The 22,797-nt window shown below is 41.1% G+C and overlaps 1 protein-coding gene across 7 annotated transcripts in view; it reads left to right on the top strand.

The window, feature by feature from the left end:
- Window positions 1–22,797, top strand: part of CHD1L (chromodomain helicase DNA binding protein 1 like) — a 64,246-nt gene that overhangs the window by 27,412 nt on the left and 14,037 nt on the right. For 5 of the 7 annotated variants that reach the window (XM_025287986.3, XM_044944457.1, XM_044944458.1 and 2 more), the window contains exons 7-15: window positions 2,548–2,710; window positions 4,026–4,181; window positions 4,821–4,913; window positions 7,786–7,882; window positions 10,501–10,574; window positions 10,841–10,951; window positions 14,056–14,170; window positions 14,645–14,798; window positions 19,928–20,093. In XM_025287986.3, the coding sequence (XP_025143771.2) occupies window positions 2,548–2,710; window positions 4,026–4,181; window positions 4,821–4,913; window positions 7,786–7,882; window positions 10,501–10,574; window positions 10,841–10,951; window positions 14,056–14,170; window positions 14,645–14,798; window positions 19,928–20,093 (1,129 nt within the window). Of the gene's footprint in view, window positions 1–2,547; window positions 2,711–3,762; window positions 3,915–4,025; window positions 4,182–4,820; window positions 4,914–7,785; window positions 7,883–10,500; window positions 10,575–10,840; window positions 10,952–14,055; window positions 14,171–14,644; window positions 14,799–19,927; window positions 20,094–22,797 lie in introns of those variants that run through there. The other 2 variants (XM_025287994.2, XM_044944459.1) reach the window with 2 other exon arrangements.

Below are 22,797 nucleotides of genomic sequence, written 5' to 3'. Positions count from 1 at the left end.
TTCATGCCATTGAATATTCCCTTCAGTCTTACCTGTCTCTGTCATACTTTTTTGAGTGTGAAACCTTTGATCTTACTCCATTCACTTCTCTGGCATCATTCTGGCAAAGCAGATGAGAAACGTCATTGTAGCCTTAGATTTGCCCTCTTTTCTGAGGAACCAGTTGAAGAGCTTATGAGTATGAAGTGCCCTTCTTGTTGTTGACCTAGTAAAGACTTATTAATTCCTGCGACCTGGTGTGCAAATTTCTGGGATTGTCATTGACTTTTGGTCCCTTTCCTGTAATAGATCAATTAATGAATTTAGAGGTCATTTGGAGGAAAGTCTTAGACCTGAATTCTTTATTTACTGATTAAAAGTTACGGTTTTTAGTGTTTAAATGCAGATATGGCCACTATTATTATTATTACCCTGATCTCAAAGATTGCTGTCCCCTAGTAGGGCCCCCTCTGCTCTGTGGTGTCCTTTGCCTTCTTTTTAAGGACTCTTTAACACTGTCTCTTTTCCAAAAGATTGTCATATCCGGCACCCAACAGACTCTAAGATACTGCTTCATCAGCTGCTGTGTCAGTTTATTGATTTATAGTGGGAGAAGAGAATCAGGAAAGGAAGTAAACACAGTAAAGGAAGCCTGTGTTTGGAGTGGGGAAGCCAAAGTCTGTTGCTGGCTCCAGAGCCTTTTCTTCTTATTGGTAAGGAAACAGGCTCAGAGGAGATTGTTCTATGTTTTCTGAGTATTCCTTTTTAGGTGAGGTTTGAACTGCAGACAGCTGGTTGGTCAGGAAAAAAAACACATTTATTGATTGGGCTGAGAGGCAGGGAGAAGGGTACTGCCTTTTATTTTCTCCTCTTCCAAATACTGTTTTCAGCTTGTTTGTAAAATTTGGAAGAAACCTAAATGTCAATATAGGAATTGATTATACTGTACAATTTGTGGTATACCCAAACAGTGTATTTACAGAATAAGGCTGCCATGAAAAATTATGTAGAAGAATATTTAATAATGTAGGAAATATTTGCAAAATATTTTATACAAAAGTTTCCAAAATTTTATATATAAGCAGAGATTGTCTCAAGGCTTCTTTTTCCTGATTATAACTTTTGATGCTGAAATGAACACTGCTTTGAATTAAAATGTTAATCCATGTGATAGTGTAATTTCATTTTAGTGATTGACAGCCTTGGTTATCCTTGTTGACTTCATATTTTTGGGCCATTTTAGTTCTTTGAGCATATTGTAAAAATGTGATTTAGTTATTGGAAACATTCGTTGTTAACCATTTCCCATACTTGAAATATTGTGAATACGTTGCACTACAAGCAGCATGCGTGGGTGGGCATTGATTAGACAATTTAAAAAGAAACAAACCAAGTGAAAGTGCTCCCCCAAAAGATTTTGAAAACCGCTTTCATTGATTGTATCATTTCATTTATCACCTTTGATATCTTCTTATGACCCCCTCCAAAATCAAATTATAGAAACACAAGAGGAAAAGTAAAAGCCACCAATAATCCTATTCCACTGTATATGTTAACATTTGGTATATATGCTGCCATGTTCTTTACAGCGCATGTGTACACCCAAACCTAAATGTATATATGTGTGCATGCTAAGTTGTTTCAGTCGTGTCTGACTCTTTACGACCCCATGGACTGTAGCCCTCCAGACTCCTCTGTCCATGATAGTCTCCAGGCAAGAATACTGGAATGGGTTGCCATTTCCTTCTCCAATATTGTTAAAAAAATAAAAATATATTAAATATCAGAATTCAGTGTGTATATATATATATATGCATATATACACACATAATGTATTTCCATGTTTTATATATATATATATATATATACACACACACACACACACATACACACGTACAGCATATAGCTTTCTCTTTGTACTGTATTATTTAACTCAAGTAGTATAAGGTCTTTTTATGTTAGCTAAGAGATTGTCCTTTGCTTGACCTAACAACTGTTGTTACTGTTTTTCCTTTTACTTCATTAGTCTGTTATTCATGGTGTTCTTTATTCCTCTGCTCAAAATTTAACAAGTGTCTTTCCATTTTGGGTGGTATATAGTCCAGAAATGTCCAGAATTCTTGTTGTCTTACATTGGCTACATGTGTTAAGTTTTACAAAAGGATGTTTTTAAAAAATATATCTTCTTTCTTATAGTGGTGGGTCCTGCTGCTGTAGTTTTGGGCTTCTCAAACTGCATGAGTATATGCTGTGTGCTTGAATTTCCACATAGGTTGCATAACAGTAACCATTTTGAATACTCATCAATACTTTAGGGTTCACAAAGTGATTTTACTTTATAAATGATATCTCCTTCACAAGATTATTATCCCCTTCTTATAGTTGAAACTGAAGAGGTGTTATTTCCTATATCAAACAGTTGTATACATTTAGAACCTGAGCTTTCTGATTTCATGCCCCTGAATTCATTTCATTGAATCATGCCTCTCTGTGTAAAGGTTGTGATGGGTCACTCAGTCTTGCTTTCCAGCGTTACAGATTTTCATTTTATTCATTTGTGTATTTGAGTTCTCAGTTGTCTTCACCCTCCTGTTGACTGGAACACCCATCCAGAACAGCCTCCAGGAGCTCTACTCACTCCTCAGTTTTGTGGAGCCTGATCTCTTTTCCAAGGAGCAGGTGGAAGATTTTGTTCAGCGTTACCAGGACATTGAGAAAGAGTCTGAGTCAGGCAAGTTCCCTTCTTACAAATCATGCCCAAGAGGTCTGGGCCCAGCAACTTCCCTAGGGCATAAGGGTTATAGATAGAAAAGAAGGAGAATCTATAACCAGAGAACCCCTTCTGAGGAAGTAAAGAGCCGCACAAAGATAAGGTGCTGTCGGAGCCCTCCTGTTGTTCCCAGTGCCTGCTGTTCATGATTCTCGTATTTGTTTGTCATATGACTCTATAATTGTGCTTATTTGGGTCATTATCAGAAGAAACAGTGTCTGCTGGTTTGCATACTTTTTTTTCCAACGTGTAATTTCTGTGAGGACTTGGATAACTTCCTATGGTACTTCTTGAGGCAGAGAAATATGTGGGTGCCGTAGTCTGAAACTGTCATTCAGGGTTCCACAGCACTAGTGTTTCTTTTAACACTTTTATCAGTGCGTAAGAACCAAAAGTCTGGGCTGGATGGTGGTGGAAGTAAAGGAGGAAGCCATTCTGGTTTGTACAATGGTCATTCGTAGTTTTCTTCTCATACCTTTGCTCCTCTGCCTCATAAAATTGTCTATGTATGTGATATTATCCCAGGATCATTATTCAAAATAATTGATAGGCATGCCAACTAGTGGGTCTGTATGTACTAGCTGAGGATGAGTTGGAAAGGCTTCTCACAGCAGAAATCTCCATTCCACAGATTGAATTTTACCTGGGGAACCTGCTCTGATTGTTCCCATGTTTAAGGTTGCTATGTAAAGTATTCCAAGTCAAATATTACACAGGACATACTGATCTTTAAAAAATTATTTGTTTATCAAATTCAAATTCAAATTTAACTTTTATTTTTATTTTTTGTTTCTGGCAATCCTGCATGCAGTGTAATTCCAGTTTAGGCTAGTTTTTAAAAGTTTCTGACAGCTCAGGAAGGAAAAAGGGTATGGAAGTCAAAGAACTAAGTGTGAGTACTAGCACCTTTATCAACCAGCTGTGTGACTTTGGATAAGGTATTTGACTTCTCTGAACTTCACTTAGTTTTACAAATAGGGACAGTGTTACCACCTTGCCTACATTTCTGAGCTGTTATGCTGATCAAATGCAAAAGTATCCCGGAAAAAGAATAGTTCTATGCAAATGAGATTATTAGAAAGAAGCAGAAGAAGTTGGAAAGAAGAATCCAAGGAAGGACGAAATACTGTGAAGAATTACCTTGCTGGCCTAGAAGGCAGAATTGGTATGAAAGTGAGAAACTAAAGTAAACTGTTGTATGTTCTCTAATAGTTCATTGCCTTGGTTTTGCTTTTGTCCCACTCTACTTGTGTGTGTTTTTTCTTTCCTTGTACAGCAAGTGAACTATACAAACTCTTGCAGCCATTTCTGCTGAGGCGAGTAAAGGCTGAGGTAGCCACAGAGCTTCCCAGAAAGACGGAAGTAATGATATACCATGGCATGTCAGCACTGCAGAAAAAATACTACAAGGCCATTTTGATGAAAGACCTAGGTAATCAGAGGGTACTTGTCCATTTAGAAACTAATGAGGATGTGATTTTCATGCATTTTATAATCACACTCAGTTTGTATAGCAAGAAAATGGGATGGGATTTTTTATTCTGAATAGTAGTCAGGTCAACTAGAGTGAAACTGGCAGAGTACCTTTGCCAGTCAAAGTATAACTCTGACTTTGTTGTTTGTTGACTTTGTGAGATTTCCTCCCCATCCCCCAACTCCTGGTTTTCCTTAAGGGCTTCCCCTGGTGGCTCAGATGATAAAGAGTCTACCTGCAATGCAGGAAACCCGGGTTCGTTTCCAGGATTGGGAAGATCCCCTGGAGAAAGGAATGGCAACCCACTCCAGTATTCTTGCTGAGAGAGTTTCATGGTCAGAGGAGCTTGGCAGGCTACAATAGGGTCACAAAGAGTTGGACACGACTGAGCAGCTAACACTTTTACTTTTCCGTCTTAAAACAAGGTGATGGTTAAGAAAACTTCTTATCAGTGTGCTGTTCTTAATGCACTTCAGTGAAATTTGGGAGATACAGATTTGAAAGATACATTATTGAAATGAGTAAGGTTATGTATGGAAACTTGCAGGGTTTTTTGTTGTTGTTCAGTAATCCATCTCTCTCTTTTTAAAATTTCAGATGCATTTGAAAATGAGATGGCGAAGAAAGTTAAACTTCAGAATGTCCTGTCCCAGCTTCGGAAGTGTGTGGATCACCCATATTTGTTTGACGGTGAGGCAGTGCCCTTTTTTCTCAGCATTACTTTTTGTTGTCATTTTATGGCCAACCTCATAGAAAAGTTCTTCAAAAGATTTGCCTATATTTACTATCTATTTTTCCCCATTTTCTCTTGTTAATTTTTTATGTTGATTATCTAACATATTGTTCATATTCAGATTTCTTCAGTTTTAAACGTCCCTTATGACTTTTTCTTTTATCTTTTTAAAGTAAATTTATTTTTATTTTAGATACAATGGGAAAACACAGGAGAATTTTAATCAGGGGAGTGATAGGATCTGATCTGCATTTTGTTATCATTTTGAGCTATGGACACTTAAAAAAGAAACAATAGCAAAAACAAAAACAAACACTGCAACCCCCAAAACCGCAGGTCCAGAAATGATAGCATATCCATTCCCCCATCCCCTCCCAGCATGAACATCTCCTCCCTCTGCTGGAAGAAGAGTGACATGTTTATCCTCAAGGGCAGAAACTGGAGAATGAGAGAATTCTATGTAAGCAGACCTCGGTAAGAGTTGGATACGACTGAGCGGCTGAGCACATGAACAGACCTTGTTAAACATAATTTTCATTTTACTCAGCCTCCTCACATACTGTAGTTCCTTTTCCACAACTGCTTCTCTTTGTTCAGTATAATTGTTGTTCGTTGTTCAGTCACTAAGTCGTATCCCATTCTTTGTGACCCTACGGACTGCCGCACTCCAGGCTTCCCTGTACTTCACTCATGGAGTTTGCTCAAACTCATGTCCATTGAGTCAGTGATGCCATCCAACCATCTCCTTCTCTCGTGCCCCCTTTTCCTCCTGCCCTCAATCTTCCCCAGCATCAGGGTCTTTTCCAGTGAGTCAGCTCTTGGCGTCAGGTGACCAAAGTATTGGAGCTTCAGCTTCAGCATCAGTCGTTCCAATGAATATTCAGGGTTGATTTCCTTTAGGATTGACTGTTTTGATCTCTTTGCAGTCCAAGGGACTCTTCCAAGAGTCTTCTCCAACACCACAGTTCAAAAGCATCAATTCTTTGGCTCTCAGCTTTCTTTATGGTCCAACTCTCACATCTGTACCTGACTATTGGAAAAACCATAGCTTTGACTATACGGACCTTTGTCGGCAAAGTGATGTCTCTACTTTTTAATATGCTGTCTAGCTTTGTCATAGCTTTTCTTCCAAGAAGCAAGTGTCTTTTAATTTTGTGGCTACAGGCACCATCCACGGTGATTTTGGAGCCCAAGAAAATAAAATCTGTCACTGTTTCCACTTTTTTCCCTTCTGTTTGCCATGAAGTGATAGGACCGGATGCGATGATCTTCATTTTTTTGAATGTTGAGTTTTAAGCCAGATTTTTCACTCTCCTCTTTCACCGTCATCCATGGGCTCTTTAGTTCCTCTTTATTTTCTGCCATTGGAGTGGTATCTGCATATCTGAGGTTGTTGATATTTCTCCTGGCGATCTTGATTTCATTATGATAGAAAAGCATTTAAATTTTGCCACTTTTCTGGGTCTTCATTTATTTTGGAGAGCTTCTTGTATCACCTGAAACTTATGGGAAATCATGTGAATACTTCTCTCCTGTGAATCTGCCTGTGTCCATCTTTGTTCTTTTCAAATTCAAGATCCAGTCAGAGATCTTAGAGTGCATTTGTCATGTCTCTTTATTCTCCTATAATCTAGAAATGCTCCTCAGCTTTTTTTTTTTTTTACTTTTTCATTAAATTGACAGTTTTCAAGAATCATGGCTCTGTGTTTTATGGGCTGTCTCACAATCTGAATTTTATGATTGCATGTCCCTTTGTCTTGAACCCAGTCAGTGAGCCTTTTTTGCCACCACCATTGCTAGTTTATCAGTGGTCTCAACTGATGGTTATCAGTTCACTTTTTTTTAATTCATCTCTCAAAACCTTTGACACAATTGATCACTTCTTGAAACACCTTTTTCCTTTGGCTTCTGGGACAATACTTTCTCTTGCTTTTCCATCTGCCTTATGTCTTCTCCTTCTCTGCCTCCTTTGCTGAGGGAATTTCATCTTATGGACGTCTGTAAATTTCCCTCTAAGTACTAATTTAGCTGCATTCTACACATGGTATGTAGTGTTTTCATTTTCATTCAGATTTTTTTTTTTAATTCACTCTGATGGGTAGCCTGTGGGGCAGTTCCAGGCGTTTTATGCTGTGAGGGCTCTAGTATTGATAGCATCAATGCAGAGGCTTTTCTGCAGTCATTTGAAGGAAGTCCTTGCCAAGTAGCTGTATGAATTGTTTTAAAATGTCACAGAATCTTAATGAGGTGCATGTCAGAGCTTTTCTTTTATGCGAAGAGCTGTTGGGAACATGTAGATTTCAAAAGAAGCCTTCCAGGTTATTTTGCTACCCTGCATGAGAATGACTAATTTATATCTAACCCTATGTCTTGATGTGTTTTCTAGAGTGAGAACCTGAAGGTTTCAGTTTTGGGTCTGTTTGGTCTTTAGCATCTCCCTGTGCTTCAGTTTCAGCATGAGAATGACTAATTTATATCTAACTCTATGTCTTGATTTGTTTTCTAGAGTGAGAGCCTGAAGGTTTCAGTTTTGGGTCTGTTTGGTCTTTAGCATCTCCCTGTGCTTCACTTTCCCAAAGAGTAGATTTGTTCCTTGGGTAAACATTTCTTAGACATATTGGATGTGCCAGGCTCTGTGACTGATGTTGGGTAGTGCTGATATCTTAATATAAACAAATAATTATGAAATGCCTCAAAGAGATATGAGACTTGGGCCCATTATCAGTTAGAAGGATCTTGGCTTCTCTGTAGCCTCGCCATCAGCTTCTCCGTTCAGAGTCTGCCCCAACTGAGAACACATTTACTGGGAGTGGGTTCTTTCTTTTCCAGGTGTGGAACCAGAGCCTTTTGAAATTGGAGACCACTTGATTGAGGCTAGTGGGAAACTTCACCTGCTGGATAAGCTGTTGGCATTCCTGTATTCCAAGTAGGTGATAGGTTCATATTTTCTATTCTGAGCTGGTGATTGTTAAAACCAGAATAATGTGCAACTCACTGATTTCTTGAGACTAATCCCAGTTCTCCTTTTTTCCAAGACCCTGATTCACGTTCCACCTTTTCTGCAGCTATACCCTTCATCCCATGCCATCCCCTCTATGAACATCCTTTCCTTTCCTGAATTCCTACAGCACTTAGGATCCTAATCCAGCATTTGGCAGCATACTGCCTTAATCTGCTGTCTGGTTAATTGTTATATTAACCATGTCACTCCAGCTGTATTGTTTAGTTCTACAAAGACAAAGATACCATCAAACGTTTCTTTTTTAAAGGCCTGCTGGTGTACCTTGCCTTGAATTGGCACATATTAAGTACTTAGCAAATATTTACTCTTGTTAACTTGTGGGGCTTGATTTGAACTCAAGGAGAACTCGGGGACTCTTTCCCTGAGATGCAAGTTGGGTATTGGAAGAATTAAGCCACTTTTTTGGGGGCCTGTAAAGATTTAGCTAAGTGTTCAGTGGCCTGGTGTCTGGCCTGTATCTGATCCTCTGGTTCTCGGAGGTACAGAGCAGTCTAGAAAAAAATCCGTTTCCCAAGGATTTCTAAGTTGTCCCTTGGGGACAACTGACCCAGGAATGCCTGAACCAACCTAAAACCTCAGATTTGGCAAAAGTGTCCAACATTAGGAATGTGCAAGTCAAACAGCTGCATGCCTGATTGTATTTTATAGGCTATGATGTATCTTCTCTAAGTGTCCTAGTGTTGGGAGAAGGACCCATAAATAGCTTCTCTTTGACCTTTTCATTTCACATGTGATGAAACGGGCCCAGAGAGGCTTTGTGGCTTGTCTGAGGCCACCACAGCCAGCAAATGACAGAAATGGGATTAGATGAAGTTCTAATCTAATGGGATTACATGAGGATTAGATTTGAAGTTCAACACCTTTTCTACCAGTTTGAGGCTAGAGTCTTGAAGGAGTTTTTCATAATTGTTCATCTACACCTATCGCAAACTCAGATTAAATTAGTTTTCCTAATAGAATGTTGTTTAGACAGTGCCATACAGTACTTCTTTGTTTATGCAGACTTAATAGCTGATAACCATGGGCTGTAGGTTTGAACTTTTTTTTTTCAGCCATACCATGGAGCTTTTGGTTGAACCCAGCCCTTGGCGGTGAAAAGTGCAGAGCCCTAATAACTGGACAACCAGGGAATTCCCTTGAATTTGTCCTTGACCTAATCCATTTTGCCACCTCCTTTCTTCTCTCCTCTCCCTACGTAAGTTTTCTTATGTATCATGTGGGATTTGAAATGCCACCTGCCTCTTGCTTCTCTAAAGTGATGCTTCTCAAAATTTTCAACCAATAAAGCTATAATTGAAAGGATAGTGACTTTCACCACAAAGTAGAGAAGAGCTATTGATTGCCAACCACAAGCTCTTTAGGGTCATCAGTTTTTGTTTCATTTTTTGTACATTTGAATTTTGCATTTTTCTCTTCACATATCTTTTATTTTGCTGTTAAAACTGTATGTTTCTTTCCATTTAGTAATTGCCATCCTGGAAAGAAGCACTGTCGGGAGCCACGTTAGGCATTACTGACAAAATGGAGGCATGGCCCCAACCCCTCTCCTTATTCTGCAGGCATGGACCCAGGATGAAGGAGTTAGCTCTTGTGATTCTGACTTGTTTCTTCCTTTTGTCAGTTGGGTTGGCTGGAAAGAATGTTAAGGTGCTTATTGTTCTTGAGAGAAGGGTGAGACAGCACAAAGCCTTCTGCAGTTGTGCCCAGAAAATAATCTATAAAGTAACCATTGACATTTGTTCAAGGATTTTTGCAAAGAATGTCCCAGGATGAGCACATAGGCCGCAGCTTGAGGCCATGGGAAGGATTGTTATCTGAGACCTGTTTGTGAGGGGAATGTTTATGGCAAAAGAAGTTTGCTGAGTTTAGGGTTTAGGAATAATTAAGAATAGTTAGAAGCCTTTTTAGGAGATAGTGAGCTTTTATGTGGCCCAGACATAAGCATGAGTTACAATGTAATGACAAGTAAACACGATTCTGAGAGAATTGCTGAAGCAGGAACTCTGTTTGAAGGGCAACAATGAGACAGTAATCTGGGTGAGGGGGAACTGAAAATGTCAAACCTCTGACCTAATGCTTTTGAAAAAGTATAAAAGAGAGTCTGATGCTTGAAATAAACATGTAGTCCTGTACCTCCAGTCAGAGGCTACATCATTTCCTGCCGACACTGCTCATCCCTTCAGGCTGATCCCTGGCTGCTGGAGCTGGAGTCCTGCAAAGCACCTTGGTTATCTAGGGCTTCTTACACCCTCTGGTGCATTGACACAGACTCCTGGGAATATCCCAGCACTTACAGCACTGGTGAGAAGTGCTGTAAGGACTCAGCTACTGGTGCAGTTACATCCTTGTATAAAACATTTCACATTACTGAAGAAGGCTCTGTAAATGATTATGACATTTATGTTTCTACTTCAGGATTTCATTTCTTTGTAAACTTGCATTCTTTGCTAAGTTTCACCTGTAGGAAATCCACCCTAAATACTATTGGAGTTGGCAGTTTTTCCTTTTCTTTTTCTTGCCAGAGGCCATCGAGTTTTACTTTTCTCTCAGATGACCCAGATGTTGGATATTCTCCAAGACTACCTGGATTATAGAGGTGACATCCCTTGGCCATTACATTAATCAAGACTTTTAGACTTAACAGTCCAGATGGGTCTGTGAAGAATTATCTGGGGTGTGGGGATGTTACAGAGAAAAACATGATTAAGAATATTATTCAGAATCAAAGGAAGATAGCTTACAGTAGGGGCATGACTGTATATGAGAGAGACAAAATTGGTGTTTGGTTTTGAGCAGTGTTTTACTCCACAGTGAGTAATTGAAAATGGTTTCAATTTCTCTCTTTTCTCCCTCTGTGTGAAGGCTACAGCTATGAGCGTGTGGATGGTTCTGTAAGAGGAGAAGAGAGACACTTGGCCATTAAGAACTTTGGACAGCAGCCCATCTTTACTTTTCTCTTGAGTACCAGGGCAGGTAGGCTGCATCCCTATTGATGAAAGCAGACAAATTAAAGGGTGAACCAGTACATTTAAATCCTAATCATTAGATTTTTCCTTAATTCACTGAAAGGTGAGGTTTTTACTGAGGAGTGTAAAAAAAAAGGAGTGGGGGGAATTGAGGTAGGTTACATCAGTTTATCACTGTCCTAGACTTCTAGCATGGTACTCGTTTCTGTCAAACTGATTTAAGCTTTCATCTCATCAGAGAAGTAAGGCTAAAACCTGGGGTTGTTGGAAAGTAATTCTGATCTCTTTTGACCATTGACCTGTGAACACCCTGAAAGATTTCTATAATTTTGTATAGAAGTTTTAGTTTTAGTCATGTTCAATAGAGACAGCTCTCCTTCCCAACCATGAATTTGGGAAACAAGATAGCAGCCTGCCTACTAGTTGTCCTTCTGACAGGTAGCTCTGAAAGTGTTGTGAAAGAGTAATAAAAAATCTGCTTTTAAAAAGTGTGATTGTAATGAAATTTCCAGCTCTTTAGAATTAATTGTAACATTGTCTGTATATGACTTAAGTCATAAATATTTTATATGACATTTGTAGTGTCATACCACTTATGGAGTGCTTTCATTTACTTAAATTATGTCAGCTCTTGGAGATGAAATTATTCTCATGTCACGAAACAAGCAGACCTTAAATTAATTTTGAATTCACAGAATCTTAAGTTTCTTTTTTTTCTCTCTCTCTCTTTTTTTTGGTAGACCTAAATCTTGATGGAATAGAATTAGGAGCTCTAAAGGGATGTATGTCCTCTATTGTAAAGAGAGATCAGTATATTTATGAAAAGAGAGTTCAGTCTTACTTAGTAAGCATTTATTAAGTGCCTGGTACTATAGGGTATTAAAAAGTAGTGTTGAATATAATCGTTAACCATAAGGAGATTGTTTTACCTGTGTATGTCTCATCTCTATATTACAGAGATATAATGAAATTCATTTGGTCCTGCTCGCTTCTAAGATCGTAGACTGCACCCTTGATCTCAGCCACTTATTCATGTCGCAGTTGTCTTAGGGTAGTCTTAGGAGAGACTGATTAGGTAACTTGATAATAAGTGGCTGAGATCGAGGGTGCAGTCTGTGTGATCTTAGAAGGAGATCCAATCAGTCCATGCTAAAGGAAATCAGTCCTGAATATTCATTGGAAGGACTGATGCTGAAGCTGAAACTCCAATACTTTGGCCACCTGATGCGAAGAACTGACTCATTAGAAAAGACCCTGATCCTGGGAAAGATTGAAGGCAGGAGGAGAAGCAGATGATGGAGGATGAGATGGCTGGATGTCATCAGTGACTCAATGGACATGAGTTTGAGTAGACTCCAGGAGTTGGCAATGGACAGGGAGGCCTGGCGTGCTGCACTCCATGGGGTCGCAAAGAGTCGGACACAACTGAGCTACTGAACTGAACTGAACTGATGCCTTACTGATTTCAACACCATTGTACTCGGCAGCATTGTTTGAAACATCTGAAATTAGGAAGAAAGATCTCTGCTTTTCAAGTAATCTCCTTGGAGTTCTCGGAATTAGAACAGAGGGATCTCATAGGAGCCAAAGCAGTCCTGAGCCTTTTCCAAACACCAGCTGTCCTGTTTGCTGTCACATTTTAGTTGTTGATTTGCATCATTATCATTTATTCAAGTTTCTCTCAATTTCTGATTGAGTCATATTGCCACCAGGTGGCAGTGAGAGCTCATGAATATGTCTCAGGCAAGTCTGGCTATAGCTTATTTATAAAATATCATCCTTTAATGAAGAAGAGCTGAACTTAACAGTAACCCAAGAAGAAGAAGAAAAATTTTTATGAAAAAAACATTTCATAAAAAAATTAAAACACTTCAATGAAATAAGTGCCTGAGAGTATTATGGAATAGTGGGTAAAAAACATAGGCTCTGAAGCCAGACCATGTGGTACTGAATCTGGCTCCTTTCGCTTCCAGTCATCCCTCAGCCTCTCCGTGCTTCCATTGCAACATCTATAAAACGAGTACCCGTGATTGTTGCGAGGATTATAGGAGTTAATATATGTAAAGCACTTTAGAATGGTGCCTGCAGAGAGTAAAGCATAGTACCTGGGTAGCTGTTGTTGTTATTCAGTATATTAGCATCTCTCGGTAATCAGTCTTTATTATCTGTTTATTCCAACTTTAATTTTATATAAAGGCTTTAATTAGAATGTTCCTGCCTGACTTAAGATGTAGCTTGGAGGCAGTAGCCCATCTCAGAAGTTGGTCCTTAGTTCTGGCTCCTGGAACAAGCCATTTCAGGCTTGCTTGTTTCAGCAACGAGCTGTAATGACCCTGGCAAGAGGGAGTCTATTTTGTGCTTGTTTCCACATTAATCAAAGAGAAGGCTGTAATTTGCCTTCATAGTTCTTCTCATTAATTCCCGTAGTCCAGGGAGCCTCCACAGCCCTCTTCCTAAAGAAAGACTGGAAAGTTGTCCCAGGGAGTGTGTTTGTCCTTTGGTTGGTTTTGTTACCTTCTCCTTAATTACTGTGGAGACAAGTAACAGAAGAGAATTACTAAAGTCTTCTCCAGTCAGAGGCCGATAGCCCCCTGCTCCGCTTGGGGGTGTAATACATGGCATCTCCTCTTCTCATTAACTTGTGTCAGAGCCCGTGCTGCCTGGCTGTACCTTGCAGTGGACGTTAGGAGGTCTTCTCTTGATGGTGCCCACAGCAGACCTCGCTCATATTTAAAACTGTTTCTGAAAGAGCATGTTTCCTTTTCCACAGACTATTCTAAATGAAGTTCAATGAAGACTTTTAAACTGAAGAGATTTAAAATGGATTCAGGGCGCTAACTTAAGTACCTACTTTTGCTTCTTACCCCACTCCACTCACTTCCGTTACTTGCAGTTGTTAAACTTGCCCGAGTCAGGCAGCAAAAGCCCACGTAGGACTTTTAACCACTACAAAGCTCTGTCCAGAGTTGAGGATGGGGGTGTCAGTTTGAAGGATGAAGCCAGTCCTTTGGCTGCTTTCATTTATCAGTCTGAATGCTTGGCCTTGTGTCGTCACAGTCTGGTCCTTAGCCCACGTACTTCTGCCAACATTCTTTTCTGTATTGTTTTCAGGTGGAGTTGGCATGAACTTAACAGCAGCAGATACTGTTATTTTTTTTGACAGTGATTTCAATCCTCAGAATGACTTACAAGCAGCTGCCCGGGCTCACCGAATTGGCCAGAACAAGTGAGAGATTTAAGCATAGCTCTGGTTCCGCTTCCTTGGCTCTTCAGTAGTTCTGGGTTCGGGGGGAAGGTGAAGAATGTGGGCTGGTGACAGTTCTAGACTGGGCGGTGAGAGACCAGTTGGTTTTAGCCCATCTCTGTTGCTGACTCCAGAGTAGTGCTGGGCTGGGACTTGCTTTGGTAAAAAGAGCAAAGTAAAATTGTGAAAGGACTAGGAGGAACTCTGAGAAGTTATTTAACATCCTTTCTGAGTTAAGGCGTCATCCCTCCCTTGACTCTTTTGGAAAGGTTCAGTGAAAATTAGAGGCCAGATTCTCTCTAACAGATAACTCAGGTTCACGTACAACAATCCCCCGTTAGTTGTACCCTGAAGCTGGCATTTTAGGTTTGTTTCTTTTTTGCGTCTTGACCTGGCATGCTTGTGTGCTTCTTTCCTTCTATTTTAGCACATTAGTTTTCTGTGATTTCTCTACAGGTCTGTTAAAGTTATTCGGCTGATTGGACGAGATACTGTGGAAGAGATTGTCTATAGGAAAGCGGCCTCCAAGCTGCAGCTCACCAACATGATCATAGAAGGGGGCCATTTCACTCTGGGAGCCCAGAAACGTGCTGCAGATACTGACCTCCAGGTAAGATACCCTGTTCTTCACTTTTTTTTTTTTTTTAACTTATTTATTTATTTGGCCTTCCTGGGTCTTGTTTGCAGCCTGTGGAATTTTTAGTTGCAGCGTGTGGGACCTAGTTCCCTGACCAGGGATCAAACCTGGGGCCCTTGCACTGGTAACATGGAGTCTTAGCCCCTGGATCACCAGGGAAGTCCCTGTTCTTCATATTAGAAGATGCCATGGTTTTAGTCAGTGGTTCCATCAATGAGAAAGTAGATGAATTAACCACCCACTCTCTCCTGCTACACATTTGTTCCCTAGCCAGATTCCTTCCTACCATTGGAAGATCCCCTGGAGGAGGAAATGACAACCCTCTGCAGTATTCTTGCTTGGGAAATTCCACGGACAGAGGAACCTGGCAAGCTGTAGTCAATGGGGTCACAGAGTCAGACCCAACTGAGCATGCATGCACATAATATCTATACTACATGCAGGCTGCTATGGGAGTGAAAATGAATATGATAAATAAAGGCAGCAGAATACAAAATAAGGATGGACTGTAATGGCACCCCACTTCAGTACTCTTGCCTAGAAAATCCCATGGATGGAGGAGCCTGGTAGGCTGCAGTCCATGGGGTCGCAAAGAGTTGGACATGACTGAGCAACTTCACTTTCACTTTTCACTCTCATGCATTGGAGAAGGAAATGGCAACCCACTCCAGTGTTCTTGCCTGGAGAATCCCAGGGACAGGGGAGCCTGGTGGGCTGCCGTCTATGGGGTCGCACAGAGTCGGACACGACTGAAGTGACTTAGCAGTAGCAGTGGATCCCTTTTACTTGGATTCAGATCCAAGCCTTGTCTCTTACTGGCTGTGTTGCTTTGAGCAGATAGCTTAACCTTTGCTTTCTGAAAATGAGACTACCACAGGTTCCATCAGGGGGCCTTAAGAGAATTAGGTAAAATAAACAACTCAGCATAATAATGATTTATCTTGTACCTCCATCTTAACCCCAGACCCTTTGATCAGTGTTTTGCATCACCTTCTTCACACTCAGAGGAGGGTAGACAAGATCAGGAATTCAGAATTATGCCGTAGGAAAAACAGATGAAAGAACTAGAGTTAATTGCTTAAAGGAGGAGACACCAGCTAGGAAGCAGATGCAGGCTTGGAAGATGTTAGAGAAAACTCTTCTGGGAGAGGACTTGGAGATATTCTGTAGCAGCCTTTGGGTTTAAATTAGAACCCATATTATCATGTAGACCAGGTCCTCCCATTTTGACCCAGGGATGAGGGGCTAGAAGCAGAGAGACTGACTTCTAGGATACTGGAAAGATCCAGGCATGAAGTGAGTTATAAACCTCTGACATAGGCAGTAGCAATGGAAGGGTCTGGAACATTACAGAAGAAGAAATGACAGGAGCTGCTGCTTAGAGGTGGGGAGCTAGGGAGAATAGAAAATTTAAAGATGTCTATAAGATCTTCAGCCTGGATAATGAGGAGGATAGAAATTAGGAAGGAAGAAGTTTAGGTAGAGATTTAGGAAGAGGAAGATTATTTAGGCTTTAGTCAACAGAGTTTGCAGTAAAAACGTATTAAAAAAAATACTGTTAGAGGAAAAGCTCAGAGATAAAAATTTCATTTGCGAAAGTTTGTAAGAGAGTAGACTTTAAAGGGACTAGTTTATCAAACAGAAAATACAACAAGTATTTAAAAGGAAAAATTACTATTAAAAGCAGAATTGCCAAGTGTTTGGTTAGTCTGGTTTTTCTCACATGGTTATTATAGCCAGAAAGACCAGTGCATATCTTTACACATCTGCTTTGCAGAAGACAGGGCTCACATTGGTTTTGTTAGGAAGTCAGTAACTTACGGGAAAGGCTCAAGGTTTCATTTATTTTGGAACTTGAACTAGAAAGTAACCCTGGATTTTGTGTTTACTTGTTTGGTTCTTGTTTCTCTTAAGGTGCAAAGTGTGGGTTTTTTTCTGTTTTTTTCTTTGGTTCCCAATTGATGTGTGCACACTTGTCCATGCTGGTGGCAAAGCAGATCGTACATGTGTTCACATTATCCAAGAGGCAGTTAGAAATGTCAGATGGCAGCTTGAGAGAAAGGTGTGGGCAGACTGCAGAGGCTCTTACAGTTCTCCAACCATGAGTTCCTGTAGAACCTCATGAGTGACAAGTTCAGTATTGGGTCTGGTGAGGGGAATGAATGGCTGAGCCTTGGCGTGCCCACATTCTGGGTGTGGGAGGAGGAGTTGTCAGTAAGAAGCTTGAACTCTCTCCCAACTGGGGAGGGGCTCAGGGGATTCAGTGATGGTGTCCCTGTGACGGAGGCTGCTGGGCATGTCCATGTGATTGTGTAAACATGTCTCTGTGCCATGGGCCAGATCCTAATGGGAACATAGAGCCCCCCCTCCACTCCCAGGTGTTTGAGAGGGGCTCTGTCAGAATCTCACCCAGCTTGTGGTTAGTAGAAGGTTACTTCTGATTTTTCTCTTACTACCAAGCCTCTGCAAGTTATCTCTGGTTGCCAGAAGCAAAGATAACACCCCAATGCCCTTATCTCCAGAGAAAGCAGGGTTTGTATAATAAAAAGAATCCGATAGTCAAAGATGTGACTGTGGTTCAGTAAATCTAAGAAGTACTGGATCATGAAATCCTCAAAGAAGGAAGCGGATTCATTACCCTGCAGGAAGAACATAATAGGAAACAGAGGCAGAGGCAGATGGAGTGAACATTTACTGAATGCTCACTGTGTGCTAAGTATCATATTAAGGGGTTCTTCCCAATTATTTCTGTGATATGAATAACAGAAGAATGAGGTAGGCACTCTCCTTATTCCCATTTCAAATAATTTGCCCAAGAATGTTAATTCATTAAGACTCCAATCCAAGGACTCTCTAACCTCCAAGCACATGCCCTTGCCTTTAATTACTGTAATATATTTCTTCTCTTGAGCTTCCCAGGTGGTGCTAGTGGTAAAGAACCCGCCTGCCAATGCAGGAGACATAAGAGATGTGGGTTTGATCGCAGTTGGAAAGATCCCCTGGAGGAGGGCATGGCAACCCACTCCAGTATTCTTGCCTGGAGAATCCCATGGACAGAGGAGCCTGACAGGCTATAGTCCATAGTATCATCATGAAAGGGTCAGACACGACTGAAGCAACTTAGTGTGCATGCACATTTCTTCTCTAAAAATACATGTGGTCCCTTGATAACTGAGACACGTCACAAGTGAGACGTAGACTAAAGGGAGTATCCCGGTATGGACCAGTCTTTTTCATAAATAGTGGCTTTTATTTTTGGTGCCAGTTGTTGAAGTGAAAATTGCTCAGCCATGTCCAACTCTTTGCAACCCCATGGACTATACAGTCCATGGAATTCTCCAGACTAGAATACTGGAGTGGGTAGCCTGTCCCTTCTCCAGGGGATCTTCCCAAACCAGGCATCAAACTTCCCACGTAGCTCAGTCGGTAAAGCATCTGCCAGCAGTGCAGAAGTTCAGTTCAGTTCAGTCGCTCAGTCGTGTCTTTGTGACCCCATGAATCGCAGCACGTCAGGCCTCCCTGTCCATCACCAACTCCCAGAGTTCACTCAGACTCATGTCCATCGAGTCAGTGATGCCATCCAGCCATCTCATCCTCTGTCGTCCCCTTCTCCTCCTGCCCCCAATCCCTCCCAGCATCAGAGTCTTTTCCAATGAGTCAACTCTTCGCATGAGGTGGCCAAAGTACTGGAGTTTCAGCTTTAGCATCATTCCTTCCAAAGAAATCCCAGGGCTGACCTCCTTCAGAATGGACTGGTTGAATCTCCTTGCAGTCCAAGGGACTCTCAAGAGTCTTCTCCAACACCACAGTTCAAAAGCATCAATTCTTCAGTGCTCAGCTTTCTTCACCATCCAACTCTCACATCCATACATGACCACAGGAAAAACCATAGCCTTGAGTAGACGGACCTTTGTTGGTAAAGTAATGGTCTCTGCTTTTCAATATGCTATCTAGGTTGGACATAACTTTCCTTCCAAGGAGTAAGCAATGAGGGAGACCTGGGTTCAATTCCTGGGTTGGGAAGATCCCCTGGAGAAGGAAATGGCAACCCACTCTAGTATTCTTGCCTGGAGAATCCCAGAGGAGCCTGGCAGGCTACAGTTCATGGGATCGCAAGAGTTGGATACAACTTAGCGCTATGTTTTCGTTACCAACTGAACTATTGGGAAGCCAGTTGCCAAAGTCAGTCGCTGTTTTGTATATATCAAGGTTAAAGATAAGTATATCTAGGTTTGTTCAATTCTTCCAGTGAGCTATCTAAATTTTTTTCCAGTTGTTACAGAGTATTGTAAGATTTCCAAGTTATTCACAAAATAAACCAGCTAGAGATAGCTAACCCAAAAAGACAAGATGCAAATGAGCCAAAGTGTGAATGCAGCTTGGTTCAGAGCCTCAGAGTTAGCACTTAGGGAAGTTCACAATTGAAAGGAGAAAACTACAGCTAGGAAAGATGATCTGAACTTTTTTAGGTGGTTCCTACAAGCCTAGGGAGAGGCTGAGGGTTCGTTAGAGAGCAGGTAAGAGAAGCAGGGTAGTGCAGTGCCAGAGGCACGCCCAGCAAGCAGCATTAGAATCGAGAAACGGCTCTCCCGTCCAGCGCTCAGGAGTTGTCGCTGGTCTTTAGTGAAGATGGTTTCCACTGAGCACTGTGGTAGGAACAAAAGTGCCAAAGGAAAGTCACTTAAGAAAGATGCTGTGTAGCCTTCTCATTCCAAGAAGTTTGGCAGTAGGAGGGGTAGGAGAGTAGCTAACAGGGTCTGTGATGTCTCACGTGACTGCTGGGGATGCCTGTGAAACTCTGTGAGAAGTGCTAAGATAATGCTGGAAGTGACTCTTATTCTTCAGAACACAGATTGGAGGGTCAAATTTTCTGTTTATTGAGAATTGTCAAAGTTAGGCTCTGACTGTCATTTATCACCTCTCTGCTCATCCATCATCCAATTACAGAACAGCCCTGTTGGTGTCATCTGTCACAGGGAGGGAAGAAAGGCTGAGCATCAGAACAGGGATGCGCCTGGTGTCTAAGCCACTTTGCAAATCACTGGTGCCCAATGTTTGTTTTCATGAGGGCCAACTGGACTTTTTTGTTTTCTTCATTCAAGTTGAGCGAGATACTCAAATTTGGTTTGGATAAACTGCTGTCCTCGGAGGGGAGCACCATGCATGAAATAGACCTGGAGTCTATCCTGGGAGAAACAGAAGATGGCCACTGGGTCTCTGATGCCCTGCCTACAGCAGAAGAAGGAAGCAGAGAGCCAGAGGAAGGAAGTAAGTGGGGGGTGAGAACAGAGCTAATGGCATGGCCACCCCAAGCTAGAGCAGGAGATGGGTCCCCATTTCTATTTCTGTAGTATTTGGATTTCTGATTTGAAATTTTTTTTTTTTTTTCCCACATGGTAGCTTTGTAAGGATGTTCCTTGATGTCTTAGGGTTATTTTGTAATGAATTTATTTGTCTGTACCAGTGGCAACACAAATTCAGTGTGGAATGGGGTGAGAGGTCTGCTAGTCTTCCTAGGCTTCTTGATTCGAGAATACTTTATTCCATTCATGCAGAGAAGGGCAGTTTCTTTACCCAATGCTGCTTCCTTTTTTGAGTGGAGAGTAGGCCGGCATGACTTCTCGTTTTGTGATTCTTTTTCGTTTCCGCAGGACCCTGAATTTCCATCACCTGCTTCATTCTTTCCCTTTGCCACCAAACTGTCAAGGCACGACCTCCAGAAGCAATGCCTTCCCAAATTGCTACCTTCAAGTACTTTCTAGTCTCTTCCTGTCAGTTCCTTAGCAGTTGCTTCTCTGATCTTCCCAGTTGCAGACCTTTCCTCATTATTTTCCCACTTGGAATGTGTCCTTCTCATGGGGAACAAATTTGATCTGTGTCTGATGTTGTTAGAACCCTGCTGCCTCTTTTCCATGCAGTCTCTGCCTGACTCCACTGTGGGCTTGGGAGCTAATTCAGCTCATTTGGGATGTTCATTTCTCTACCTTCCTGCAAATTGAGGTTTGTAGTACTCTCTGACTCCTAGCTTTTTAGAAGGTATGGGTTCAGGGTGGCTTTGTTGTCCTTGTTATTCCCTATGGTTTTTATAGGATGTTTGGAAGATCAGAATGTAGATAGCTGGCATTATTCTCTAAGACACTGCTCTTTAACTTTTCTCATTGTTTAGCTTTTACATTTTTGAATATTAGCATCCCATTTTTATTCTTCAAGAACCCTTTCTGATTCTCTGCTTGTTTTAATTGTGTCCTATTCTGTTTGCAGGGATAGAATATCCTCTCTGAGGACTTTTATTATAGCTTTTTAAAAAAGTATTCCTCTACGCCCTGTGTTGTATATTTGTCTTGTCCTTGTTGGTAGTTTCTCTGAAATATCTGGTGTGCCGTGGCTATCTGTTCATGTTTGCAGGTGAAATGCAGAGCTGATGGGCAGGTCTGGCCTGAGCAGGTATGTGGATTCCTTGGGTTTATTCCAGCATCACTGATTGGTGAGCTGGCCTTCTCACTGAAGGGGCCCTCCCAGATGTCTGTATTTGGAGTCTTTTCTCTGGGCAACTCCATTTCTCCAAAGACGAATCCTTTAATATCTTTCTGGAAGAGGTGAATAGGGTCTGGAGTAACCTGTTTGCTCAGATTGAGGAGACAACATGAATGAAGGGGTTCGGGGTGCTCCTGTTACTTCTTTTTTTATTTTAATTGGAGTATAGTTGCTTTACAATGTTGTGTTAGTTTCTGCTGTAGGATGAAGTGAATCAGCCATATGTATACATATATCCCTTCTTTTTTAGATTTCCCTCCCATTTGGGTCACCACAGAGCACTGAGTTCCCTGTGTTATACAGTCAGTTTTCTTTAGTTATCTAAATATTTTATATGTAGTGATGTATATATGTCAATCCCAATCCATCCCACCACCACCCCGTTACTCCTTGGTATCCATATGTTTTTCTGTCTCTTTCTGCTTTGAAAATAAAGATTATGCCTTTTTCTAGATTCCACATACATGTGTTGTGTGTGCTCAGTCACAACCCCATGGATTATAGCCCCCCCAGGCTCCTCTGTCCATGGAATTTTCCAGGCAAGAATACTGGAGTGGATTGTTGTTTCCTTCTCCAGGGGATCTTCCTGACCAGGGATCGAACCTGCGCCTTTTGTGTCTCCTGCATTGGGAGGCGGATTCTTTACCACTGTGCTTCGTAGAAGCATATATGCATTAATGTGCGATATTTTTTTTTAGCTCCTGTTACTTGGTGTGCAGACTTTCTCTCAGTTATCCCTCGCTGCGATTCCTTGTCCATGGAAGTTCTGAGCTTTTGGAGGATTCAAAGGGTCTCTGCTCTCAGAATCATCCCTTGACCAGGCACCTGTGTTTTGCTTCCACTGTTCTTTTAGCTCTGTTATCCCTTGAGCCACTTAAAATTTTCTAAAAAGTTGTTGAACTTTTTGTCCACTGTCGTCTCATATATCTTTTTAAAATCCCTTTACTACCATGTAGGTTTTAGGTGGGAGGAGAAATAGATGTATGTGGTCCTATTTTTAAGTTGCATTTTGATTACATTAAGTACTGAAGCCTGCACTCATTTCTGCACTCATCTAGATTAATTTTAGCTTATTTTGCTAATGTTTAGTAGAACAAAGTAAAATTTCACTGTTTTCCAGAAAGATAATTATATTTTTCAGTCAGTCCAACTGCCAAAAAAAATTATATATATTTTTTCAGGCAGTCCAGCTGCCAGGAAAGATTTCCCAGTTGTATTAAAATTTGGAGTTCTGTCTTTGATCAAGTGGGTACAGTTCCAGTCTGTGGTAGGTGGTTCCATTGGCAGGATGAGTGTCCATACCTATGGTCTCCAACCTTCTCTTGGCTGCAGAGTGAAGACAGAGCATGGTTAAAAGAATAGAAATGAATATGAAAGACTCATAACTACAGCATCCCCTATGAAAAGGGGCTGTAGGAAAAAAAAGCAGGATAGCTTT

Source organism: Bubalus bubalis, chromosome 6 (assembly GCF_019923935.1).
Source record: "Bubalus bubalis isolate 160015118507 breed Murrah chromosome 6, NDDB_SH_1, whole genome shotgun sequence".
In the NCBI taxonomy this organism is placed as follows: Eukaryota; Metazoa; Chordata; class Mammalia; order Artiodactyla; family Bovidae; genus Bubalus; species Bubalus bubalis.
This window is presented reverse-complemented; position numbering and strand designations above follow the sequence as displayed.